Here is an 18,958-nt window from a genome sequence, read left to right as displayed (position 1 = left end):
ATTGTTTGAGTGATCGGGGGGGGGGGGGGGGGGTGGCTGCACCCTTCGAGATCAATAAAGGAATGTAAGTGCATGGACCCGGAGCGTGTCTCCGAGGCATGCTCGGGGGGGGGGCGGGGGGGACTTCCTGTTGCATCATACCTGCATTCAGCGCTAATAAAGACGTAGCTATTTGACCTTCGTTTCGCTCACTGGTGTGTCACAATGAGGCGATGATCACGACGTCCAGATATAATCTTTAATCCCCACACACGGTAGTTCCCTCGGTAACGTTGCACATCATCGTCGGGTTCGGACGGAACAGACAGATTTTGGTTGGGTCGTGAGTCAACGGATAAAAATAATAACCCTTAAATAAATAATGGAAACGTCTCCTCCGACCGACCGCAGGTGAAGCTCTACACACCGAATACGACAATGTGACGGGACGGTTAAGCCATTAAGCGTCTGTACAAATGGATCTTCACATATTTCACGCACTTGATGAGACACCACTTTTGGCCAACATACCGACGGGCAGGTACCCGATGTCCCCCCCCCCCCCCTCCCCGCGTTCTCCGAGTCTCTAAAAGGTTCCCCAGGTGCTCCCCTGTGGCGCTCCCTCTCCCTCGCATGCACCTTTCCTTCTCTCACGGCGGCGATCGCACACACACACACACACACACACACGCGCACACACACACAAACACCCACGGGACACGCGCGCTGTCCGCGTCCTCTCTACACCCAGGAGTCCGGGGAGCCGTTGAACTTGCTGGCCCTGTTCGAAGGCCTCCGCGTGGTGGAGTAGAAGTCCACGTAGTTGGTGTTGGCTTTGAGCCGGAGCGACTGGCCGGCGTAGCCGTCCGGGGAGGACGGGCTCAGGGGGACGGGCTCGTCCTCGTGGGGCTCCTCGCCGTAGCCTTGAGGGGAGGACAGGTACATTCGGTAGCTGTTGTAGTTCTTCCTGTCGGGTTCGTCGTAAAATGGCTCTGTGTGCTGGAAGACAAACGGCAATGTGAGGACTGACCCAAAGAGCCGGTTCCGTCAGTCGTTCCCCTGAACTCACCTGGGACCGCCTCAAGTCCTCTCCCGACTGGGAGGAATATGTCCCGATGAAATAGGGAGTTTTCTTCTCGGACCCTGAAGTTGAAAATCCAATGTAATTCAGAATTAGATTTTAAAAAGCGCTTATGAACAGTGGTCCGAACACTGATCCCTGCGGGACACCCAGGGACGCCCACCTGTGTGCTGCTGCTTGTGTAAACTGTTGTCTCCGTAATAGGTGTCGAATTGCATAGACGGCTGCGCCCTCTGGTAGTTCGTACTGTGTCTTCTTATTCCCAGCATCGCTGGCGAGGATGTGGCGCTGCCACCTTGGGGGGGGGGGGGGAGGAGAAGAAGACCCCGTCCCATTTCAGACGAATGTTTCTGTCGCTTTATTTGCCCGTATTTCAGACCGGATTTGCTTACCCGATTGGACGACGGGAGACATCTGCATCGGGCTGGTGGGCAGGGTCGGCTGCGACAGGTAGCGGTCCCGCTCCGGCGTGGAGACGGGGGTGATGAAGTGGGTGTAGCTCCAGCCGTCCTGCGTGGACACGAGGTTCGGTGAGTACAAAGAGAAGGCGTGTTCTGACGGTAAAGCGGGGGGGGGGGGGGGGGACACACACACCTGTTTGTAGAGGCTCCTAAGCTCCCGGTACTGCCACAGCGTGTTCAACACCTGCGCCGCCGCCTTCACCACCTTCCCGGAATACCTGCAACGTCTCCGTGTGAGAAGCTGCCGACCCCCCCCCCCACCTTCCCTTCCCCTCCTACCCTTTCCCGCGTCCTTTGCCGATGTCCACCAGCTTCTCGATGCCTCCGCTGTCGGCTAAGGCTTTGGCGTTCTCCACGTTGCGGCTGGTGACCTCGTGCAGCGTGCAGCAGACGGACGCCACCGTGTCGTCCGACAGCACCGACGGGTTGCTGGCGGGTAGCCGGTTCACCAAGTCCCGCATGGCGTACTTTCCTTCGGGGTGACACACGGAACCTGGACTTTAGTCCAACTGGCAGAAAGGTCCCCCCCCCCCCCTCCCTCCTGTGTGTTCGGACCTATTAGCTCCTTGTTGCGGCTGTCCAGCGCCATGTTGCGGAGAGCAGTGGCGACGGAGCAGACCACCCGGTCGTTGTCCATCCTCAGTAGTTCCACCAGGATGGGCAGGCCTTTCTCCTTGCGCACCGCCGCCCGGATGTAGGCCGAGAACTGCGGGCACAGTTTTAGTCGCTTAAAGGTTCTACAGGAGGCCCGGTTCGGGGAGGAAGGCACCGACCTTCCAGTTTCCAGCGGAGAGGTTCTGCAGCGATCCGGCGGCGCCCTCCAGCGTGGAGGGGTTGGAGCTCTCCGCCAGCAGGTTGAGGTAGGGCTTCACCACCATTGGGTGCCAGAGAAGCTCCGCCCCCCTCAGGGTTTGGGGGAACCCCGGTGGGCGTGACGCCGTCCCACTGCACGGAGACACAAACACGGAGGTGTCGGAACATTTGGGTCTGAGCCTAAATGCTGCTTTTCTCCTCGTTTCTCCTCGTTGCACCTTCTCGTCAGGCCAGCCGCCTCGCTTCCTGCCACGCCTCCTCTTGCCCCAGCACAGGTAGTCCAGCTCCTTGGCCGGGGAGGAGAAGCCCAGCAGGGTGTCCAGCTCCTGGTTGCCGAGGAGACGAGAAGAAGGCATCTCCACCTCCAACCGGTAGGAGAGGTTCCTCAGGGTGCAGACGCTGTTCTCCACGATCTGAGGCGGGGCAGGGAATTTAAAATGAAGAACGTTAATCTATGATATGTTATACTGGATTGGTGCTGTGCACCGCTGACCACTTGGGGGCGTCAGAGTAATGTATAAGTTCTGTAAGCGTAATCCTGATCATTCTGAATATCGATTTCATTTAGCGACAGTGATTGTGCTCATAAAATCCGATGAGGATAATGGTGCAAAGGAGATCACTATTCTGATCTATGACTGCAGATCAATAAGTATGGATCGGTAAAGCCGGGCGGCACCTTGCTGTCGTAGTCGGCGGTGTTGACGCAGACCCTGAGAACATGGAGCAGCGAATCGACCAGACCTTCGCAGCATCGCAGCTGACTCCTCGCCTCCTCCCCTGCTGAGCTCAGGTTCCTGCCACACACACACACACACACACACACACACACACACACACACACACACACGCGCGCGCACACACACACACACATTCAGATGGAGCTGCAGTGTGTGAATCCCCCCACAGGGTGGCCTGAAATCCTGCCCGGATACAGTAAAGGAGCGAGCCGATCCTCCAATAGAAGGCTTTGGCTGTTGCTAATGGAGCGCTGGCGTGGGGAGACTGCACAACAGCATACGTCTCCCATAATGCATTTCTATACTATTAACGGCGAGGAGTGGGGGCGGGGGGCGGGCTCACCTCAGGCAGCCGCTGGTGTTACGCAGCAGCAGGGAGGACTGGAACTTGGCTTTGTGCTCGTCCCGGTGGGGGGCGCCGCTCCAGCCCGAGTGGGGGATGACCACGGTGTTGGTCAGCGTGGTCAGGGCGTCACGGATGATGGTCATCTTCACCGCGTCGCACGACGACAGGTTCCACAGCACGCCTACGGGTGAGAGGGTCGCACGAACAAACTGAAGCCTCAGCTTCAGCCGACGCCAAACCCCCCCGCCGCCGCCGGACGCACCGGTGACCAGCTCGCGGACGTCGTTGTCCGTGGTTTTCCTGAGGAGGCGCAGGAGGGCGGGAACGCCGCCGCAGTTCCTCAGCGCCACCTTGTTGTTGTCGGTGGCCTTGCTGTAAACCAGGTTCCTCAGGGCCCCGCAGGCGCTCTTCTGGACCTCGGCCACCTTGTGGTCCAGCTGGTCCACCAGGTGCTGGATCCCTCCCAGGTGACACACCTAAAGCAATGCGTGATGGAGTGATGACATCACTGGAGGGAGGGGCCTAACTAACCCTCCACCTGAGGGTCTCTGACGTCTGTCCGGTCACCCACCTCCACCTTGATGAGGTTGTCTCCGTAGCAAAGGTGCTGCAGGTAGGCGGCGGCGTTGGCCTGGACGGAGGGGAAGTGATGCTGCAGCATGTGGATGACCTCCGGCAGCTCGGGGTCACGCCAGGCGAACTCCCTGCAGGGACAGGAAGACCCTTCAGGACTCGGATCGCAGCAGATGGACAACGCCCGGGTCCCGGTGTGAGCCGCGGGCTACCGGGGGTCCTTGTGGATGCTCTCTATGGACGGGGTCCGAGTGGCCGCCCGGTCCGCCGGTCCGGAGTGGCGATGGGAGAAGACGGGTTCGCCGGAGACCCTGTAGGCGTCGGCGTACAGCGCCGCCGTGCTCAGCCCGTAGCTGCTTCTTTGGTACGGCAGCGCGCCGCAGTGGCTGCCGGTCCGAGGGAGGGTCCCCAAACCTGAGGGGGGGGGCAGGACAGAGACAGTTCTAAAGGAGCTTAAATCTCCACCAGACTGGAACAGACCTTCATCTCGTGGATTTAGAACCTCACAGAGTTCTTTGGAAAACATATCTGAATTCATGCACACATCAAATCTCACTCGTGTGCAGAGTCTGACCCCGCTGCAGCAGTACCTGTGTGGCTCCTGTAGAGGGAGCCCTGGGCGTCGTGGGTGGGGCTGTGGAACAGGGGGCTGTGGAAGGTCGGCTCATCAAAAACAGGCGTCGTGTGACAGTCGGGGACAAGGCCGCCCTCAGATCCGGGTCGATGTGCCCGGCGTAGGAGCTGTGAAGCCCTGCGGGGACACGGGACGTCATAAAAGGCTGTTAGAGAGGGGGACGGACTAAATCCGGACACTTTGTGTCTGAATAAACACGTTTCTGAGCAGCAAAACGGCAAATCTCCATCCCACGCTTCACTTCCTGGATGATGACGTCACCGCAGATTAGAGGCCGTGGGGAGATTAGACCAAACACAACGCTGTCGCCGTGACGTCGGAGACGCCGGACGAGCCTCCCTTCAATCGGGGAGTCACCCACGTCCCCGGAACCGAAAAACAGATCATCTGTTATCTTAATCTATCGCTATTAGCCTGTAATCTGAGATTATGGTGGCTCTGCAGGATCTCTGAGAATAAGGATTTACTCCACGTATTAGGTTCAATGGACCCAGAACCAACGGGCCGCGGCCCGGCACCGGTCCGTGACGCCTTTGTCTGATTCTGAGGATCCACATTGGACACGAGGACATTCGTCGTGTCTCAACCCCCAGGTGGGACCGCCCGGTTCCGGCGAAGCGAGCCCACTGACCCGGCGCTCCGGTGAGTTGTGTTTTTCTGCGATCGAGACGCCTCTATATGGGTCAGTGGGAGGAGTAATCTGCACGGCTGCAGCGTCCGCAGCGAAGCGGGGACGGGACAAGAGGAGGACACGCTGCAAGAGACGCTCATCTTCCTCATCCGTCGTCAGCGCGGCTGCTTTTAAGTCCCGAGTTCGACGAGTCGTCTGTAAAGCAGATTTCGGCGGCGACGGAATAATCCCCTCTCAAGTTTCTAATCCAGCCTCGGTTGTCTTTACCAGTCAGAGCAGTCACAAAGTCAAAGGATGGATTTCCAGGGATGTCAGGGCTCCTCCTCCTCCTCCTCCTCCTCCTCCTCACCCTCCTCATCGTCCTCCTCTCAGCTCCGTCGTTGACTTTAGGTTTAGCATCGTCCCCATCAAAGAGGAGCTGAAGTCCGTAACGGCGAATGAAGCTCCATCATCGTTGGGCGCCACCTGTTCCGGGCCGAACCCAGGGAGGGAGGTTGTTGCCAAGGTAACAGCAGCTGCAGACGCGTGAAGGAGCGCTTTACAGCTGCTGCGCGGCAAGATTAGGAGCACATCTGGATTCAAAATATCCCTGTTTGTCATATTGGCGAGCATCAAAGGAGGTTGGATCAATCCCAGCAGCGGCGATCGGACTAAAACGTCCATTTATGGAGCTCCCCGGGATAAAAAGCTCCGGCGTGACGCAGCTCGATGGAATAAACCCAGGAAGCCCTGGAATACCGGGAAACGAAGGAACGAGGAAATGATGCCGCGCCACTCTGGAGGCGGAGTCTGAGGCTCTCTGGCCCAGACTTGACCCGGTTTCATCTTTTGGGGGTAAACCGATTGAGGCCGGACCGCCCACTCAACACGCGTTCTGTTATCTGCACCATGTGGCCCCAGAACCACCGAGCTGACCATATATGGTCGTGGGACTGACCTATGAGGCTGTCTGGGCGGGGCATGGCGCTCCTCTGGTACAGGCCGTATGGGTCTGCGCCGAAGCCCAGCGGCTGGCTCTGCCTGGGGAGGGTGGAGCCGTAGTGCTGCGGCACCGCCGTCATCCCGGAGCGCGCCGCCAGGCCCCTCCCCTCCACCAGAGAGAGGGTGGAGCCCAGGCGGCACACGCCTCCTCCCCCGCCACCAAAGGCCTGCATGGCATCCGCCGGGGAGGTTGGCGAGGGGCAGGAGGGCGGCATGCCGGTGCCCGGGAACACGGCGGCGAGGGCCTTGGGTTCGGAGAGGATGGGCGACCCGTAGGCGCTGCCGAGAGACGTCCTCAGGGAGACGCGGGAGGGAGAGACGGTTCCTGCCGTCCCGCCTCCGGGGGACTGGCTCCTGGATGGGAGGGAGGCCATCCTCCGCAGCATCCGGCCCGACACCTGGAGGAGACGGAATGGCGTTGAGTTAAACACCGTTTGCATCGATGAGGGGACGGGATGCGTGACGCGGGGGCGGGGGGGGGCGTGGGGGGGGTCGACCTACCGGCCCGGAGGCCTGGCCCTCGGCTCGGGGGCTCCGGGACGCGGACGCTCGGGGCTCTGAACGCACCACGTTCTGGTTGCTGTAGTAGCTCACGCTGCTGTCCTGGTAGCCGCTGTCGGAGTACGAGGTCATCTGGGCCGAGTGGCCCCCTGAGGAGGAGAGACGAGGGGGGGGGGGGGGTGGGGGGGGGGATGAAGATCTGCAGCTGCTGCTCTGAGCTTCTAAAGACGAGATCCTGCTGGATCAGCCTCCGTGGCTGCCCTACTTTCTCCTGCAGGAGGACAAGGAGGGAGGCGCGTAGGGATATATTTATACCAACACAAGCCGGGCCGAGGACAACCCGCGTTTAACCGGCGGCCATGTTTGGCGTTCCACTAAAAGCGAGATGGACTCCGGACCAAGAGTCCGGCAGCGGCGAGGCGGCGGATTCTCATGCAAACCGAAACACGCTATAAACGTCGGGCCGCACGGCGTGTACGTTCAACAGAGCCTCACTGTCATGCAGGGAGGCGCGGTCCGGTTCCGGCAGGTACAGCCCCTCCTCGGCCTCCAGGCGCCGCCCGGGACGTCCAGACGCCTCCGTGACTCCGCCCCCTGACTCGCCGCCTGCCAAACCATCTGCTTTCACGTTAAGCAGCGCCCGTCCAGCACGTCACGCACATATTTAGACACGCTAAATACGGAAGAGGGCAAATCTGATTGGAGGTTTAATCCTCTTGTTCTGGAAAACCAAATGTGGCGAGTCTTTCACGGCGTTTTTAAAGCTGCGCTTTTGCCTCGTCGGATGCAGACAGTGAGGAATGAGGGAGGAGCCACAGCCATTAGACCTTGACAGGATAGTAAATGGGCCCGTTTCATATATGAAAGCTACGCGTGATAAATGTAAATGACTCCTACCTGCAGACCTCCATGCAAACGACTTCTCTGACGAGCTGCGAGGAGAGGAGGAACATTTATGTTCACAAAAAAATAAAAACCTCTGGGCTAACAACACACCCCTGAGGTACTCCTGCAATGACTTCATGCTGACTGTTGGGCTAAAATCAAAGCTACGAAAGTTTTCTCTGATGAAACGCGCATCTTGTTATCAAACCCACCTGCTGCTGTCTCCTGCCGGGGACTCTGCTCCGAGCATGCACCTCTCCAGCTGGCTCGCCACGATCTGTCGCTCCTCCTCCAGCTCCCGAGTCAGTCGCTCAAACTGGAGCTCCTGCAAAGAAGTTCCAGCTGCGATTAAATCAAACATCGCGGTTCGATTGCCTGCTGGAGTTGCATCTAAAATTTAATCTGGTCGTTGTGACGGCCTCTTTTTTTTATTTAGGTCAGATGGGGGGTCACATGACCCCCAAACGTGATGCCTTCACTGTCTCTCCAGCTCAGTGGTTTTGTACAAAATGTTGATTTAATCATGAATGTTTTTGTGGAGTAAGATCAAATGATCGAAAAGGCAAAACAGAAAGTGACGAGATGAGAACGCGAGACGAGTCCAGAGACAGATCTCCTTGTGACAGCCTCCCCCGGGTCCAGGGAGTGACGTCTGGAGCCGGGCCCGGCGCCGCCGCCGGCACCAGCTGGACGCCGCCGGACCGTTCGCTCCGGTTCATTGTGTGATGAACAGCGAACTCAGACCGCCGCGTCTTTCCTGTCTCTCCGTGTCTTATCCAGACTGCATCTCTGCTCTCCGGGAAATGTTCGGCCTAGTTTCGCTGCTCGCCATCTTAAAGAAGGGAAAGCCACCGTTAAAGGCCTTAAAACGCCGCTTTAACCTCTCAGGATGTTTGTCCCCGACAAACCAGGAGGACAAGCAGAGACGCCGGTCTCTAGGAGGACGACGATAAAAAGGACATCGCTGGATCATATCTCAGCGCCCCTGACCCGTGTGACTCCTAACGGAACCATCCGGTTACTAACCGCCAAACAACCAGGACGCCACGCTTCCTGCCTTCTGCCTCGAGCTCGGTCCGTCTGCCAGCAGAGACGGAGGGAGTCAAACAGTCTGTCCACTCGCCCACCTTCGATGGGAGGCAAAGAGAGCGGTATTTTTAGGGACGTGAACAAAAGTTGCGTTTCTGCACTGCGGATCAGATCTGCTTCCCGGTGCAGAAAGCTGACGGGGGGGGCGCTGGATCGACAGCAGCGGTTCACCCCTCAGACTCAGAGTGACCCCTCGAGCCCTACGAGGCGCCGCCGTGCGTCACGTTCACACGGCAAATCCTGCTCTAACGCCCGAGAGCCGCCCCGAACGGCGACCGAGCAAGTCCTGAGAGGAATATCCTCGAGGAGGATTCTTTAACCCGTAAAAGGTCGAAGTGTCCCTACGGCGTCCTGAACCGCACACCGTCCTCGCCCTCGCCCTGCACACGTCTGTCGCGCCCCTCATTTCAACGGGCTCAATGGGCGTAGTGGAGAAACATCCGGCGATGTGCTCTATTTAGCACGTGTGCTTCGCCTCGCTCCGCCCGTCCCAGACCGTCTTTGCGTCCACGTTGAGGGTTGCTGCGTGTGCGCACGGCGTGTTTCTGTTTGGTTAGCAGAACCGTGTGAACAGTCAGAAACGTCGACGTCAGGTAACCGGGGGAGACGGTCAGGACCGTTGTCGCTCTGGCAACACGCAGCCGACGGCGAGACCGACGTCGGATGGAATGTAATTAGACTAGAGGAGGCCCAGCGTGGACATCCGTTGTGGATCACCCTCATTTGGAGACGGAATGTCCTCGGCGTCTCCTACCTGCTCTTTGACGGAAGCCAGGAGGTTGTTGGTGGTGGTGGCGGCGGCGGCGGCGTTGGTGCCCGGTGGGAGGCCGTGACCACTCGGCCCCTCTCTGACTCCCAGGGGCCCGTCCCCGTCCCCGTCCCCCTCCTCCATGTCCATGTCCACCTCACCGTGATTCGTCCGCCCTGTCTGACCTGCAGGAGGACACGCGGTGAGGAGGGGACAGAGACGATCCTGCAGGGACTGGCTTTGAGGACGAGGTCTGTGACCTTACTGTGGGACCACATCACCATGGAGACGGATGTCACGCAGTAATAACACCAGTCACGAGGCTGACGGCGGGATTTAACCCTTTGCTGGCTGGCGCGTGTCACCCCGTTTGTTCTCACGCATGCAGCGGCGGGACTTTTACCTTAAAGGTTACGCATGGGCCTCTGCAGGTGCGCGTGCACGCTGCTAGCAGTGCTCGAGGCACGCCGGAGCCCCGGAGCCCCGGAGCCCCGGAGCGCGGCGGCTGACGGCGCGACTCACCGGCCAGATGTTGCCGTTAGACGCAGGCCACAGCTGGCTCGATCCGTCCCGTTACGCAGCCATCGTCTTCCGCCAGGCAGCCCCACTCCGCCGCTACATCCCGCCACGCGCCGACGCACGAATAAACACGCGAAAATAGTCCCGTGCGCGTCCACACGCTCCTCTGATCCAGTGATGGGGGGGGCTTCAACGCACCCTTCCGTCCGCGCCGCACCGAGCCTATGAGCCGCCTTCCTACCCGCCCCGCGACTGTTACCGAGCAGCGGCGTGACGTCACCGCGCGGCTGTGGATTGGTTTTCGATTCAGTCGGTGATCGATGAGCTGACGTTGCGTGCGTGTGTGCGCGCGCGCGTGCTGCAGGAGCGGCTCGGATGCAGCGCAGCAGCTCCGCCGGGTAGGAAGGACGCAGGTCGCGTGCGCGCGCGCGTGGGAGCGCGTGTTTTCCCCTCCCCAAGGTTGATTAAATTCGGAGTTTCTGAAGCTTCGGTTCTCAAATCAGCCCGTTTGAAATGAGGAGTCAGAATCCATCCAATAAATAGTTCCGGCCCCTTTTTAGAGGGATTACGTAAAACAGTTAAAGTTCCCCGTCCTGCAATGTTGCATAAAATGAAACTCAGATAATCATCTCTTTTATTTGTATGCATTCATGTGCCGTCACCATGACGACCGCAGCATCTGAATGAGCAGACAACGACACAGGGTTCATGCACATGCCATTTATTTGAATGAGAACAGAGTGTGTGTGTGTGTGTGTGTGTGTGTGTGCGTGTGTGTGCACGGCGAGTCCAGCTGCATTAGTTACACTCCTGGTACAAAAGAACAACCGAAAACGGATCAAATGAACATAAAAACAAGATAAAAGATATTTAACTTCAGGGCGGACCGGAGCGTTCAGCCGCTAAAGAACGACGGCAGCGAAAAAAAAACACTTTCAATAGTAAATACTGCATCAGTTCATTAAAGTAAACCAGATGGACGGTAGGTTCGCCATCCTTTATGCCGTAAACTCATATCGAGCGTCACTAAAACGGTAAAGCGCCAACGGACAAACGGAACGGCGTGGCGGAACGTGGCGCGGCGTTTCTTTTCAGATGAATCTGGATGTTCTCCCGAAATAAATCCTTAGGAGAGCATTTTCTTACATTACAAATTACTACTAATGACAAGGTCGGTACTCAAAATGCTCGGGAAACATCACGTGGGCCGTTTAACGTATTTAATCTGAGGCCGGACGGAATAAATTTAATGAATGAAGAGAGACGAGAGGAGCCGAGCACCATTTAAAAATCACTTTTGGCCCATTTCAACCGTCGAAGCTCTGCAGACCTCTAACACCGAGGAGCCCTCGATCAATACCAATATTATTTCACATCACTGAGCACAAACACTGAATATTCACTAACTCGAAGCGGGTCGGCTTCCCGGCCTGTGAGCGGCTCGCCCCGCGGATCAAGAGAAACGGCAGAAAAATAAAAGACATCGAGCACAGAAACGACCAAATCAGCGTCTTTTCCACAAATTAAAATAAATACAGGGGGGGGCGGTACCTTCGCGTAAACACACGGGCACAGAACGGTCAGTGGGTGCACAATAAATGCGAGTGAATCTGAGGAGCAGCGCGTTGAACTTGTGTCGAAACGAGGACTCGTCCCGACTACTCGGCGTCGTCCAGGTCCTCCGTCAGGATGGTGCTCGCCTGCTCCGAGGTCACGCCTGCAAAACAAGGATTAAGATTCAAAAGGATCCCCGGCTGTAGCTGGCGCTCGGGGCTCCCTTTCATCTTTAGGATTGAAGATCATTTCGGGGGTTCTTTACTTGAAGCGTCGTCGTCATCGGGAGACGCCTTCTTCCGCTCGACGTAGCCGTGACTCAGCAGCTTGGACATGCTGACAGGAAGCGCTTTCTTATCGTAAGACCTGAGGAGGCAACGGGGAGTCACGCCTAGCATCACGCCTAGCATCACGCTTAGCATCACGCTTAGCATCGCGCTTGGCACCTCTCGCAAGCGTTATTCTAGGGATTTACTCACGTTCTCTTGAACTGGTTGCTCACGGACAGCGCCTCCATCTGCCCGGCGACGCCGTCAGGAGACCCCTGCGACGATGACAAATAGTCACATGACCAAGTCGACTGACCGTTAAAAGCTAACCGAGGAGAAATGTGAAACGACGCGAGAAAACTCGATCAGGTGACAAAAAGATAAGGCGATGGTAAAAAAATAAAAATAAACAGATAGATAAAAAAGATGGAAGACACAGATCGTCGTCGGGGGCGACCGCTCGGCTCCATTCACCTTGTCAGGGGACATCGTGTCAGTCTCTCTCTCCCAGATCGAACTGCCGTCGGTGCCGAAAGGCGCGGTCAAAGTCTGCCTCTTCATCGGGCCGTCGGGAGACGTGGCGTCGTTTTCGCTGCGAGCGCAAAAACGACGGCGGTGAGCGGCGTGGACGCCCACAGGTGAGATCCTTCCTCTAGTGGGCGCCATACTGATCTTACCTCTGTGGCTGGACTCCGAACCAGTTACCGGGGGGGTTGTACGGCATCCTCGGTTGATCGTCCGCGTCCGCGTCGTGACTCAGCAGGCCTGCAGAGGGAGACACAGTTCCATACGCCCGCAAGGCATTACGTCAGCTTTAAGGCGTGTTCTGCTCCCACTAAGGGCTTTCTTCAAAGGGACAGTAAAACGAACCCTTTACCCCCGAGACCAAAAGGAAATGTGCAGAGAGGGGCTCTGAAAGCCGCGAGAACAAACGTTTACCTTTGTGCCCGCCTCCCTTCGCCAGTTTGACATATTCAGAGTCCGTCGCAAAGATTCCAACTCGCCGTCCGCTGGTCCGCTCTGCCGGAGTGCTTTCATCAGCGCTCTGGGACAGACCGGGGATCTGGGAGGTCGGCCCCGTCACGCCGGCGGTCACAACCGCAGGCTTTATGCCTAAACGGGAAGAGATTGGAGTTTGATCGATTTGCCGCGGAGCTCTTGTTCAGCCGTTTCTTCGACGGAGTCGGCGAGTATTCAAAGACATTTGTAGCGTCGGATGCAGGAAACGCTGCGGTCTTACCACCGGGCTTGGTCCTTCGATGGTTGGGGACGGCGGCACTCATTTCGGCTGAAGGCACAACACAATCTAACGCAAAGGAAAGAGGTTCAGCTTGTTCAGTGGGGGGAAAAAAACACCTGAATTCTAAAGCAAATTACGTCTTCATGAAATCACATTTGAAAGATATTTCCAGCACCCAATAATAACGCTTCAGATAAACGATTTAAAGTATATCAGACATTAGCCATCATTAGCTAGCTATGCATTAAAAAGCCGTTGTAGAAGACGGATCTTTTTTAATCTAATGCAGTTCGGCATGTTAAACTGCGTCCATTCGTTTAAACGTTAATACAACGTTAATACGGTCTCGTATATAATAAACTGAAAAACCCGTTAGCCTTAATTAGCTGTGTGCAGCAATCTAAACGGGCGTACTGCTAACAGTCATCAATCAACGTAAAGTCAAATAGACATTGAATAAATACGATAAAAAAAACACGTATTGTGGGATGCATGTATGCCAGCTGGTTTTTGTTATTTGCACATAAATATATAATAAATAAAAGCATTAGATGCGCACATTAAATAAACGTCTAGTTTTACCTAGCCGTGTAGCTAACAAAGCCTTGCTACTACGGCTAGCCGCTTAGCTAGCTCCCGCTGTGCCGCAACATTATTTTTCGCCGCATCTATCGGGCGAACAGCTAACAACGCTACTCGTGCGAATTAAACTGTGAAGTTACGCATTATATTTGTCCTTACTTGCAAATATAGGGAATGCTTTTAGCTATAAAATTCCGTAAGCTTCCACTCCTGCATTCAAGGATGGACCGCACAGACTTCCGGTAGCACCTGCTGCCGACTTCCGGTGACGTCACGTACAACTTCTTCTTCTTCCTGCGTTTCTGGGAACATACAGTACTAGTATTTTTAATAATAATTAGTCAGTGGTTTGTCTTTTTTTTTTATTATTATTTAATAGAATCAGTAGCGTTGTCTTCACTTTGTATTTATTTTCGATCAAAGCCTCAATGACAGCAAACTGGAAGTTTTCAAATCTTTATTAGGCTCAACTCATTCTGATTTCATTAAACATATTTTGACAGCATAAGTATTATTAATAAATGTGTAAAGTAACTATGTTACATTTAAAGTGTCATCATCAATGTTAAAGAAAGCAGTAAATGCTAACATAAAGCTTTTCATTCCAAAACAAGAGATTTGGATGATTCTGAGAGAACCTCAAAACAGCATCATTAGTGCGTTAAACAGGAAGAACAGGCTGTTGCATGAGAAACCAATAAATGATAGCGGGATATTGTCACTGCAAACGGTTCTCTCCCGGAGATCCCTCAGGCCGTTTGGCTGCATTCGCTGCAGAGGATGTCGTCTTTGCAAGTCAGGAAGCCTTTTCCGACCAGAGACTCGCTGCACCTCGTGCAGGTGAAGCAGTCGACGTGCCATTGACGCTGCTCGAAGCAGATGTAGTTGCTGGACTTGAGACCTGAGACGAAAGCAAAGACACACTTTTAGGACATTTCCTTCTTCCTCTTATTTCTCTTCTTCCGGTTTGCCTTCGAGTCGATTGCATTCTTAATTCTGGCAACGTTTTACTGCTCTTCATGCCTGTTGCTCGTTGGGTCTGTTGTATTATGTAGCCTGGAGGGAAGATGATTCAAATTACAAATGATTAGATTACAACTGTAATTTAATAATCCTGTAATTGAAGCTGATCAGATGCCCAGGATGCAAAGAGATCTTAAAAGTGCCGTTTGTACTCCTTGTGAGCTGAAATGTCACATGATGTGTTTTTCATTCATTCAGTAACCGGTTCAAACTCAAATGACTGGATCACCCTAAATGGATTATTTAAATCCGATGTTCTCCAGACCTCATGTATGCCTGTTTATGTGAAAAGCATCATAATGAAATAATTATAAGCAAATTACAGGCAATAATCTTGTCCTGAAAGCAAGAATGAATCCTGGAATCATTGCACTGGACATGTCTGTCTAATCTGAATGAAACAAATCAGATCAGCTGAATCTGGTGCTGTTCACGAGATTCCACTAGAGCTTCACTTTCATCCCGGAGAGCTATTCGAGCTAACTTTCACAGAAGGCTCCAGAAGTGTGGAAGGGTGACATTTACTGCCGACTGGGCTGTCGCAGTTGGCACACTTCTGGAAGAAGATGCTGCAGAAGCAGTCGAGGCAGAAGGTGGAATCGTCCCGAGAGGTGAAGCGTTGGCCGGCCAGCTGCTGCTCGCACGTGCAGCAGACGAAGCACTCCTTATGCCAGGGCCGGTCGAGGTAGCTCACTCCTTCGGTCATGATGGGCTGGAATAAATAGCATAGTGTATTACCCACAACCTCAAGCTGAAGAAATGAGGCGCAGGATGCTTTCATCTTCAGGCACGCAAACACAAATGGAATCAGAGGACCTCCTGGATGTGGAGGTGGGGGTGAACCAGCGTGTGTGGAGCTACCTTCTTGCACTGGACGCACTGCTTGGAAAAGTGCTTCTCAAAGCAAGGCAGGCAGTAGTTTTTGCCGTCCTTCACCAGGAAGCTGCTGGTGCCAATGGGCTGCAGGCAGCTGTTGCAGGCGAAGCAGTCCTCATGCCAGCTGTTTCCTTTATGCTCCATCTTTTTACAGCCTGGTCGGGGTGGAGACGGAGGGACAAGTCAGACAGTGGGAAAATCATCCTCAACGCTAGACCCCGCTGGTTCTGGTACGATCCTCTCACCTGGCCGGATGGGCTTCAGGCATGCATGGCACTCGGAAGAGTACCTGTCGCTGTAGCACTCGACGCACATCGGGTTGTCGTCCTTGTTGGCGAAAGGCCGAGCCGCCAGAGCTCGGCTGCAGGCGGTGCAGACGAAGCACTCGGCGTGCCAGTGGCGGTCGTTGTATGACAGATCCTCCGGAGAGAGATCAGAAAAACTCTGGTTTTGCGCCTCCGTCTTCAGGTCAAGCGAACATAAAATGCTAATTTACCTGAAGAAGTGCTAAAAGATTTACCTTGCTGGTGCAGTCGATTAGCTTTTGGCACGCCTCACAGTTGCTGCAGAAAAGGCGCTCGAAGCACTTGAGGCAGTGAGGCTTGGAGTCCTTCAGGGTGTACTTCTGTCCGTACAAGGACTCCTGACACTCTGCACAGTCGAAGCATTCTCCCATTGTGCCTGAACTCTCCTCTCTGTGGGTGAGATCAAACGGAAAGCACGTGTTCCGATAATTCGCAGCGTGCCTCAGTGCCAGATAAAGAAAGCGACCCTCGTGAAAATTTCCTTTCATAAATTGTGGCTAGTTCTGAATTCCCTCAAGCTTGCCAATGAGCACGATGTGGCCCATGAATCTGGGCTAACAAGAGTCATCTGAAGGCGGCCGCTCCCTGATCTCAACGGAGCCCTAATGAAAGCCGAATGAGCATCCTGATGCAACACGGTGGTTGATTTGACAGGGTTGAATAGGATTTTCTTGTTTTAAATTGTGTGTAAAAGTGTGTTTATATCAGTTTTACGCCGTTGAAGGTAAAGACACACATCATTGGACTGGACGAGGATATCCTGTTAACGCGCCGGCTTGTTTTTGCTTCTATTTTGTTTCACATAACTCCAAATGTATAATAAATTATAAACACGGAAGGGTTAAATTCTCTCCATAATAGCATAATCATATCTACAAACGATGACAAGGACAGAGAGAACAGCCTCTTACCTCTTTGCCGAGGTGTCGGATGAGGAGCCTGCTCGCGGTCCGGGTCCTGAGGCGTCTACTGAGCCCTGAGGTCCGCCAGGCTTTTAAGCTCAGAGCCACCCCGGGGCAAGACAGTGGTGTGACCAGGCTGGGCGGGTCCGGGTCTGTTTAGAAAGCCGTAAATCCAGAGCCGCACGCCGGCGTCCTTGTCCAATCAACTGTGCATGTCTCATTTTCAAAGTGCGGAGCTAATTGAGGTGATCGAACATGGATGTTAACTGTTTCATCCTTTCCTTTGAAACGTATAAAAATACTTTCAAGTCCTACACCTGTAAATACACACAGCAGTGATGTCACGGGCGGTGACACACACACCTGTGAGACCAGGTGAGACATGTATGAGATGAGCTAGCCCTTTTAGTTTAAATATCGAACAATAAAACAAGGCATATATGACGTTGAACTTTTCAACTAGAAATAATTCACTTTGTAAATAAAACAGCATCATCTGTTTAGGACCGCCTCTCTGAAATTTATATCTTATTTCCCGACACTTTAAGAGTCTTTTGAAGCAAACTCTTTCTTGTCCCTGATTTGATTACATTTAATCTGATGAGCACCGAAATGAGAGTCAGTTAATTCATTAGTGCAGACTCGGGAGGCTACGGTTGCTTTTTCCTCTTTATTCACAACAACATAATCTAAGTTTAGTTTCAAAAGATTTGATCATTTAAAAAAAATCCAATATTGATTATAATGTTTCAGAGAAATTGTATGGCAGCAGCTGACTGTGATTGTGAAGCTGATTGATCTCTCCACTTGTGTCGACTGACGGAACTGAGGGAGTTCTCCTCGTGTTACAACATTAATGTGATTTTTTTGCTCCATATCATGCCAGTAAAACAAATCAACACATGCAGTTATCCTCACCTTTTATGGCAGGTATACTGTAAATATATAGAGGTAGTCTAACTGTCAAACTGCATAGATGTAATCTTTCAAATTAATCTTTTTCTTTATGGATAGCTATCAAAAACAAGCTCAACCTAGTTGATGTATCACTTTGGCTTTTATCTTGAAAGAAAACTTCCGTCACAGTACTTTTATTTTGAATGTCTGCACAGGAAGTGAACACTGTTTGAGTGTGAAACAAGGAAATGCGGGCTGTGAGACTTCTGTCACAGAAACAATAAAACATTTTAAACACCATGGAGGACGAGGACGGGGACAGGCCTGGACGTCCCGCTTCGGAATCTGGCAATACCCGGTAAAACGTGAGATTGGATGTCTGTAGATAACCCACACGTTAAATATGTGACCAGTGTTCTCTCAGCGTGTCTTTGTACCCTGTTTGTGTCACTTTTCAGCCCGGCCAAAAGTATATGGACACCCTGTTGGATGTCCTCTTTCTTCCAGGGAGCCACGGCAGCATGTCTCTCCGTCTGGACGTCTCCTCTCCTGTCCAAAAATCGGAGCTCTACGTCATCAGAGTCCTTGACAGGCTGTTCCCCTGCTGCACTCGGCCCTGTGTCCTCCGCTGGGACACCACACAGGTAGAAGACACCCACACGGGGCCCAAATTAGGGACCCGAGACTGTTCAAGGGGACAATATTTACTTTAGATTTAGTGCAAATGTTTCCATAATTCTTGACTTTTCATCCTGTGTGTGTGTGTGTGTGTGTGTGTGTGTGTGTGTGTGTGTGTGTGTGTGTGTGTGTGTGTGTGTGTGTGTGTGTGTGTGTGTGTGTGTGTGTGTGTGTGTGTGTGTGTGTGTGTGTGTGTGTGTGTGTGTGTGTGTGTGTGTGTGTCCAGGAGGCTCTTTCTGAACTGACTACCTGGTTGGACGCTCATCCAAAAGCGATCGTCATCATTTCCTGTTCGCATTTTGATTCTTGAACTGAAGAAGATCTCTCACTGCTGCTTCACTGGGCGAGCGAGCAGATCCCTGGCCATCAGGGGGGGGCGGAGTCGAACGCTCTCTGCAGCGACTTTGTGGACATCAGTCAATTCTGCTCACTTGCGATTGGCCTGAACTACAAACTACTGCGTGGAGCCGGTCCATTTGCTGCCCATCCTGTCTGCACGGTTCCAGGAGGCTCTTCGTCAGACGCCGGTGGCTGTTGCCATGGCAACCAAACTGGCGATCCAGCATAAGGAACAAATCTAAGAAGTTAGTTTGCTTTATTTCCCTTTTATTCTGGATAGCATTTAGAGATTATTTTAATTTTAGCGCTTCT

The 18,958-nt window shown here is 53.8% G+C and overlaps 3 protein-coding genes and 1 pseudogene across 3 annotated transcripts; 1 reads left to right on the top strand and 3 right to left on the bottom strand.

The window, feature by feature from the left end:
• Nucleotides 1-720: 720 nt before the first annotated feature.
• On the bottom strand, nt 721-9,609 carry LOC137911964 (plakophilin-4-like). Its single transcript, XM_068756307.1, is given in 23 exon segments — nt 721-978; nt 1,049-1,122; nt 1,224-1,355; nt 1,453-1,570; nt 1,655-1,739; nt 1,801-1,993; nt 2,077-2,227; nt 2,295-2,448; nt 2,450-2,466; nt 2,553-2,747; nt 3,014-3,131; nt 3,418-3,601; nt 3,683-3,896; nt 3,992-4,124; nt 4,206-4,407; nt 4,584-4,691; nt 4,694-4,744; nt 6,196-6,637; nt 6,741-6,891; nt 7,232-7,358; nt 7,638-7,672; nt 7,838-7,950; nt 9,469-9,609. Coding segments are annotated over 23 exon segments (3,393 nt in total). The 5' UTR covers nt 9,607-9,609.
• A 2,030-nt stretch (nt 9,610-11,639) lies between these two features.
• Nucleotides 11,640-13,834, bottom strand: c24h7orf57 (chromosome 24 C7orf57 homolog). Its single transcript, XM_068756308.1, has 8 exons — nt 13,786-13,834; nt 13,045-13,110; nt 12,744-12,917; nt 12,482-12,569; nt 12,279-12,396; nt 12,015-12,079; nt 11,801-11,901; nt 11,640-11,698 (listed from the first exon to the last, which is right to left on the bottom strand). The coding sequence occupies exons 2-8, from the start codon at nt 13,085-13,087 to the stop codon at nt 11,640-11,642; spliced, it is 648 nt and encodes a 215-aa protein (XP_068612409.1). The 5' UTR covers nt 13,088-13,110; nt 13,786-13,834.
• Nucleotides 13,835-14,375: 541 nt separating this feature from the next.
• LOC137911936 (four and a half LIM domains protein 2-like) lies at nt 14,376-16,201 on the bottom strand. The gene is made up of 5 exons (XM_068756274.1): nt 16,046-16,201; nt 15,771-15,945; nt 15,511-15,680; nt 15,175-15,361; nt 14,376-14,527 (listed from the first exon to the last, which is right to left on the bottom strand). Exons 1-5 carry the CDS (start codon nt 16,199-16,201, stop codon nt 14,376-14,378), a joined length of 840 nt encoding a protein of 279 aa, XP_068612375.1.
• Nucleotides 16,202-16,760: 559 nt separating this feature from the next.
• LOC137912269 (PI-PLC X domain-containing protein 1-like) lies at nt 16,761-18,888 on the top strand (annotated as a pseudogene).
• The last annotated feature ends 70 nt before the right edge of the window (nt 18,889-18,958 follow it).

The sequence above is a fragment of the Brachionichthys hirsutus genome, chromosome 24 (assembly GCF_040956055.1).
Source record: "Brachionichthys hirsutus isolate HB-005 chromosome 24, CSIRO-AGI_Bhir_v1, whole genome shotgun sequence".
Classification (NCBI taxonomy): domain Eukaryota; kingdom Metazoa; phylum Chordata; class Actinopteri; order Lophiiformes; family Brachionichthyidae; genus Brachionichthys; species Brachionichthys hirsutus.
Note: the sequence above shows the minus strand (reverse complement) of the source record. Positions and strands in the feature narration are given on the sequence as shown.

Coding starts and splice junctions, on each gene's coding strand:
- c24h7orf57 (XM_068756308.1), bottom strand. CDS start 13,087: ATGAGTGCCGCCGTCCCCAACCATCGAAGGACCAAGCCCGGTG. Junction 12,080..12,278: donor ACACGATGTCCCCTGACAAG/GTGAATGGAGCC, acceptor TCATCGTCGCAG/GGGTCTCCTGACGGCGTCGC. Junction 11,699..11,800: donor CGATGACGACGACGCTTCAA/GTAAAGAACCCC, acceptor CTTGTTTTGCAG/GCGTGACCTCGGAGCAGGCG.
- LOC137911936 (XM_068756274.1), bottom strand. CDS start 16,201: ATGGGAGAATGCTTCGACTGTGCAGAGTGTCAGGAGTCCTTGTACGGA. Junction 15,681..15,770: donor CCTGAAGCCCATCCGGCCAG/GTGAGAGGATCG, acceptor CACCCCGACCAG/GCTGTAAAAAGATGGAGCAT. Junction 15,362..15,510: donor AGTGCGTCCAGTGCAAGAAG/GTAGCTCCACAC, acceptor TATTTATTCCAG/CCCATCATGACCGAAGGAGT.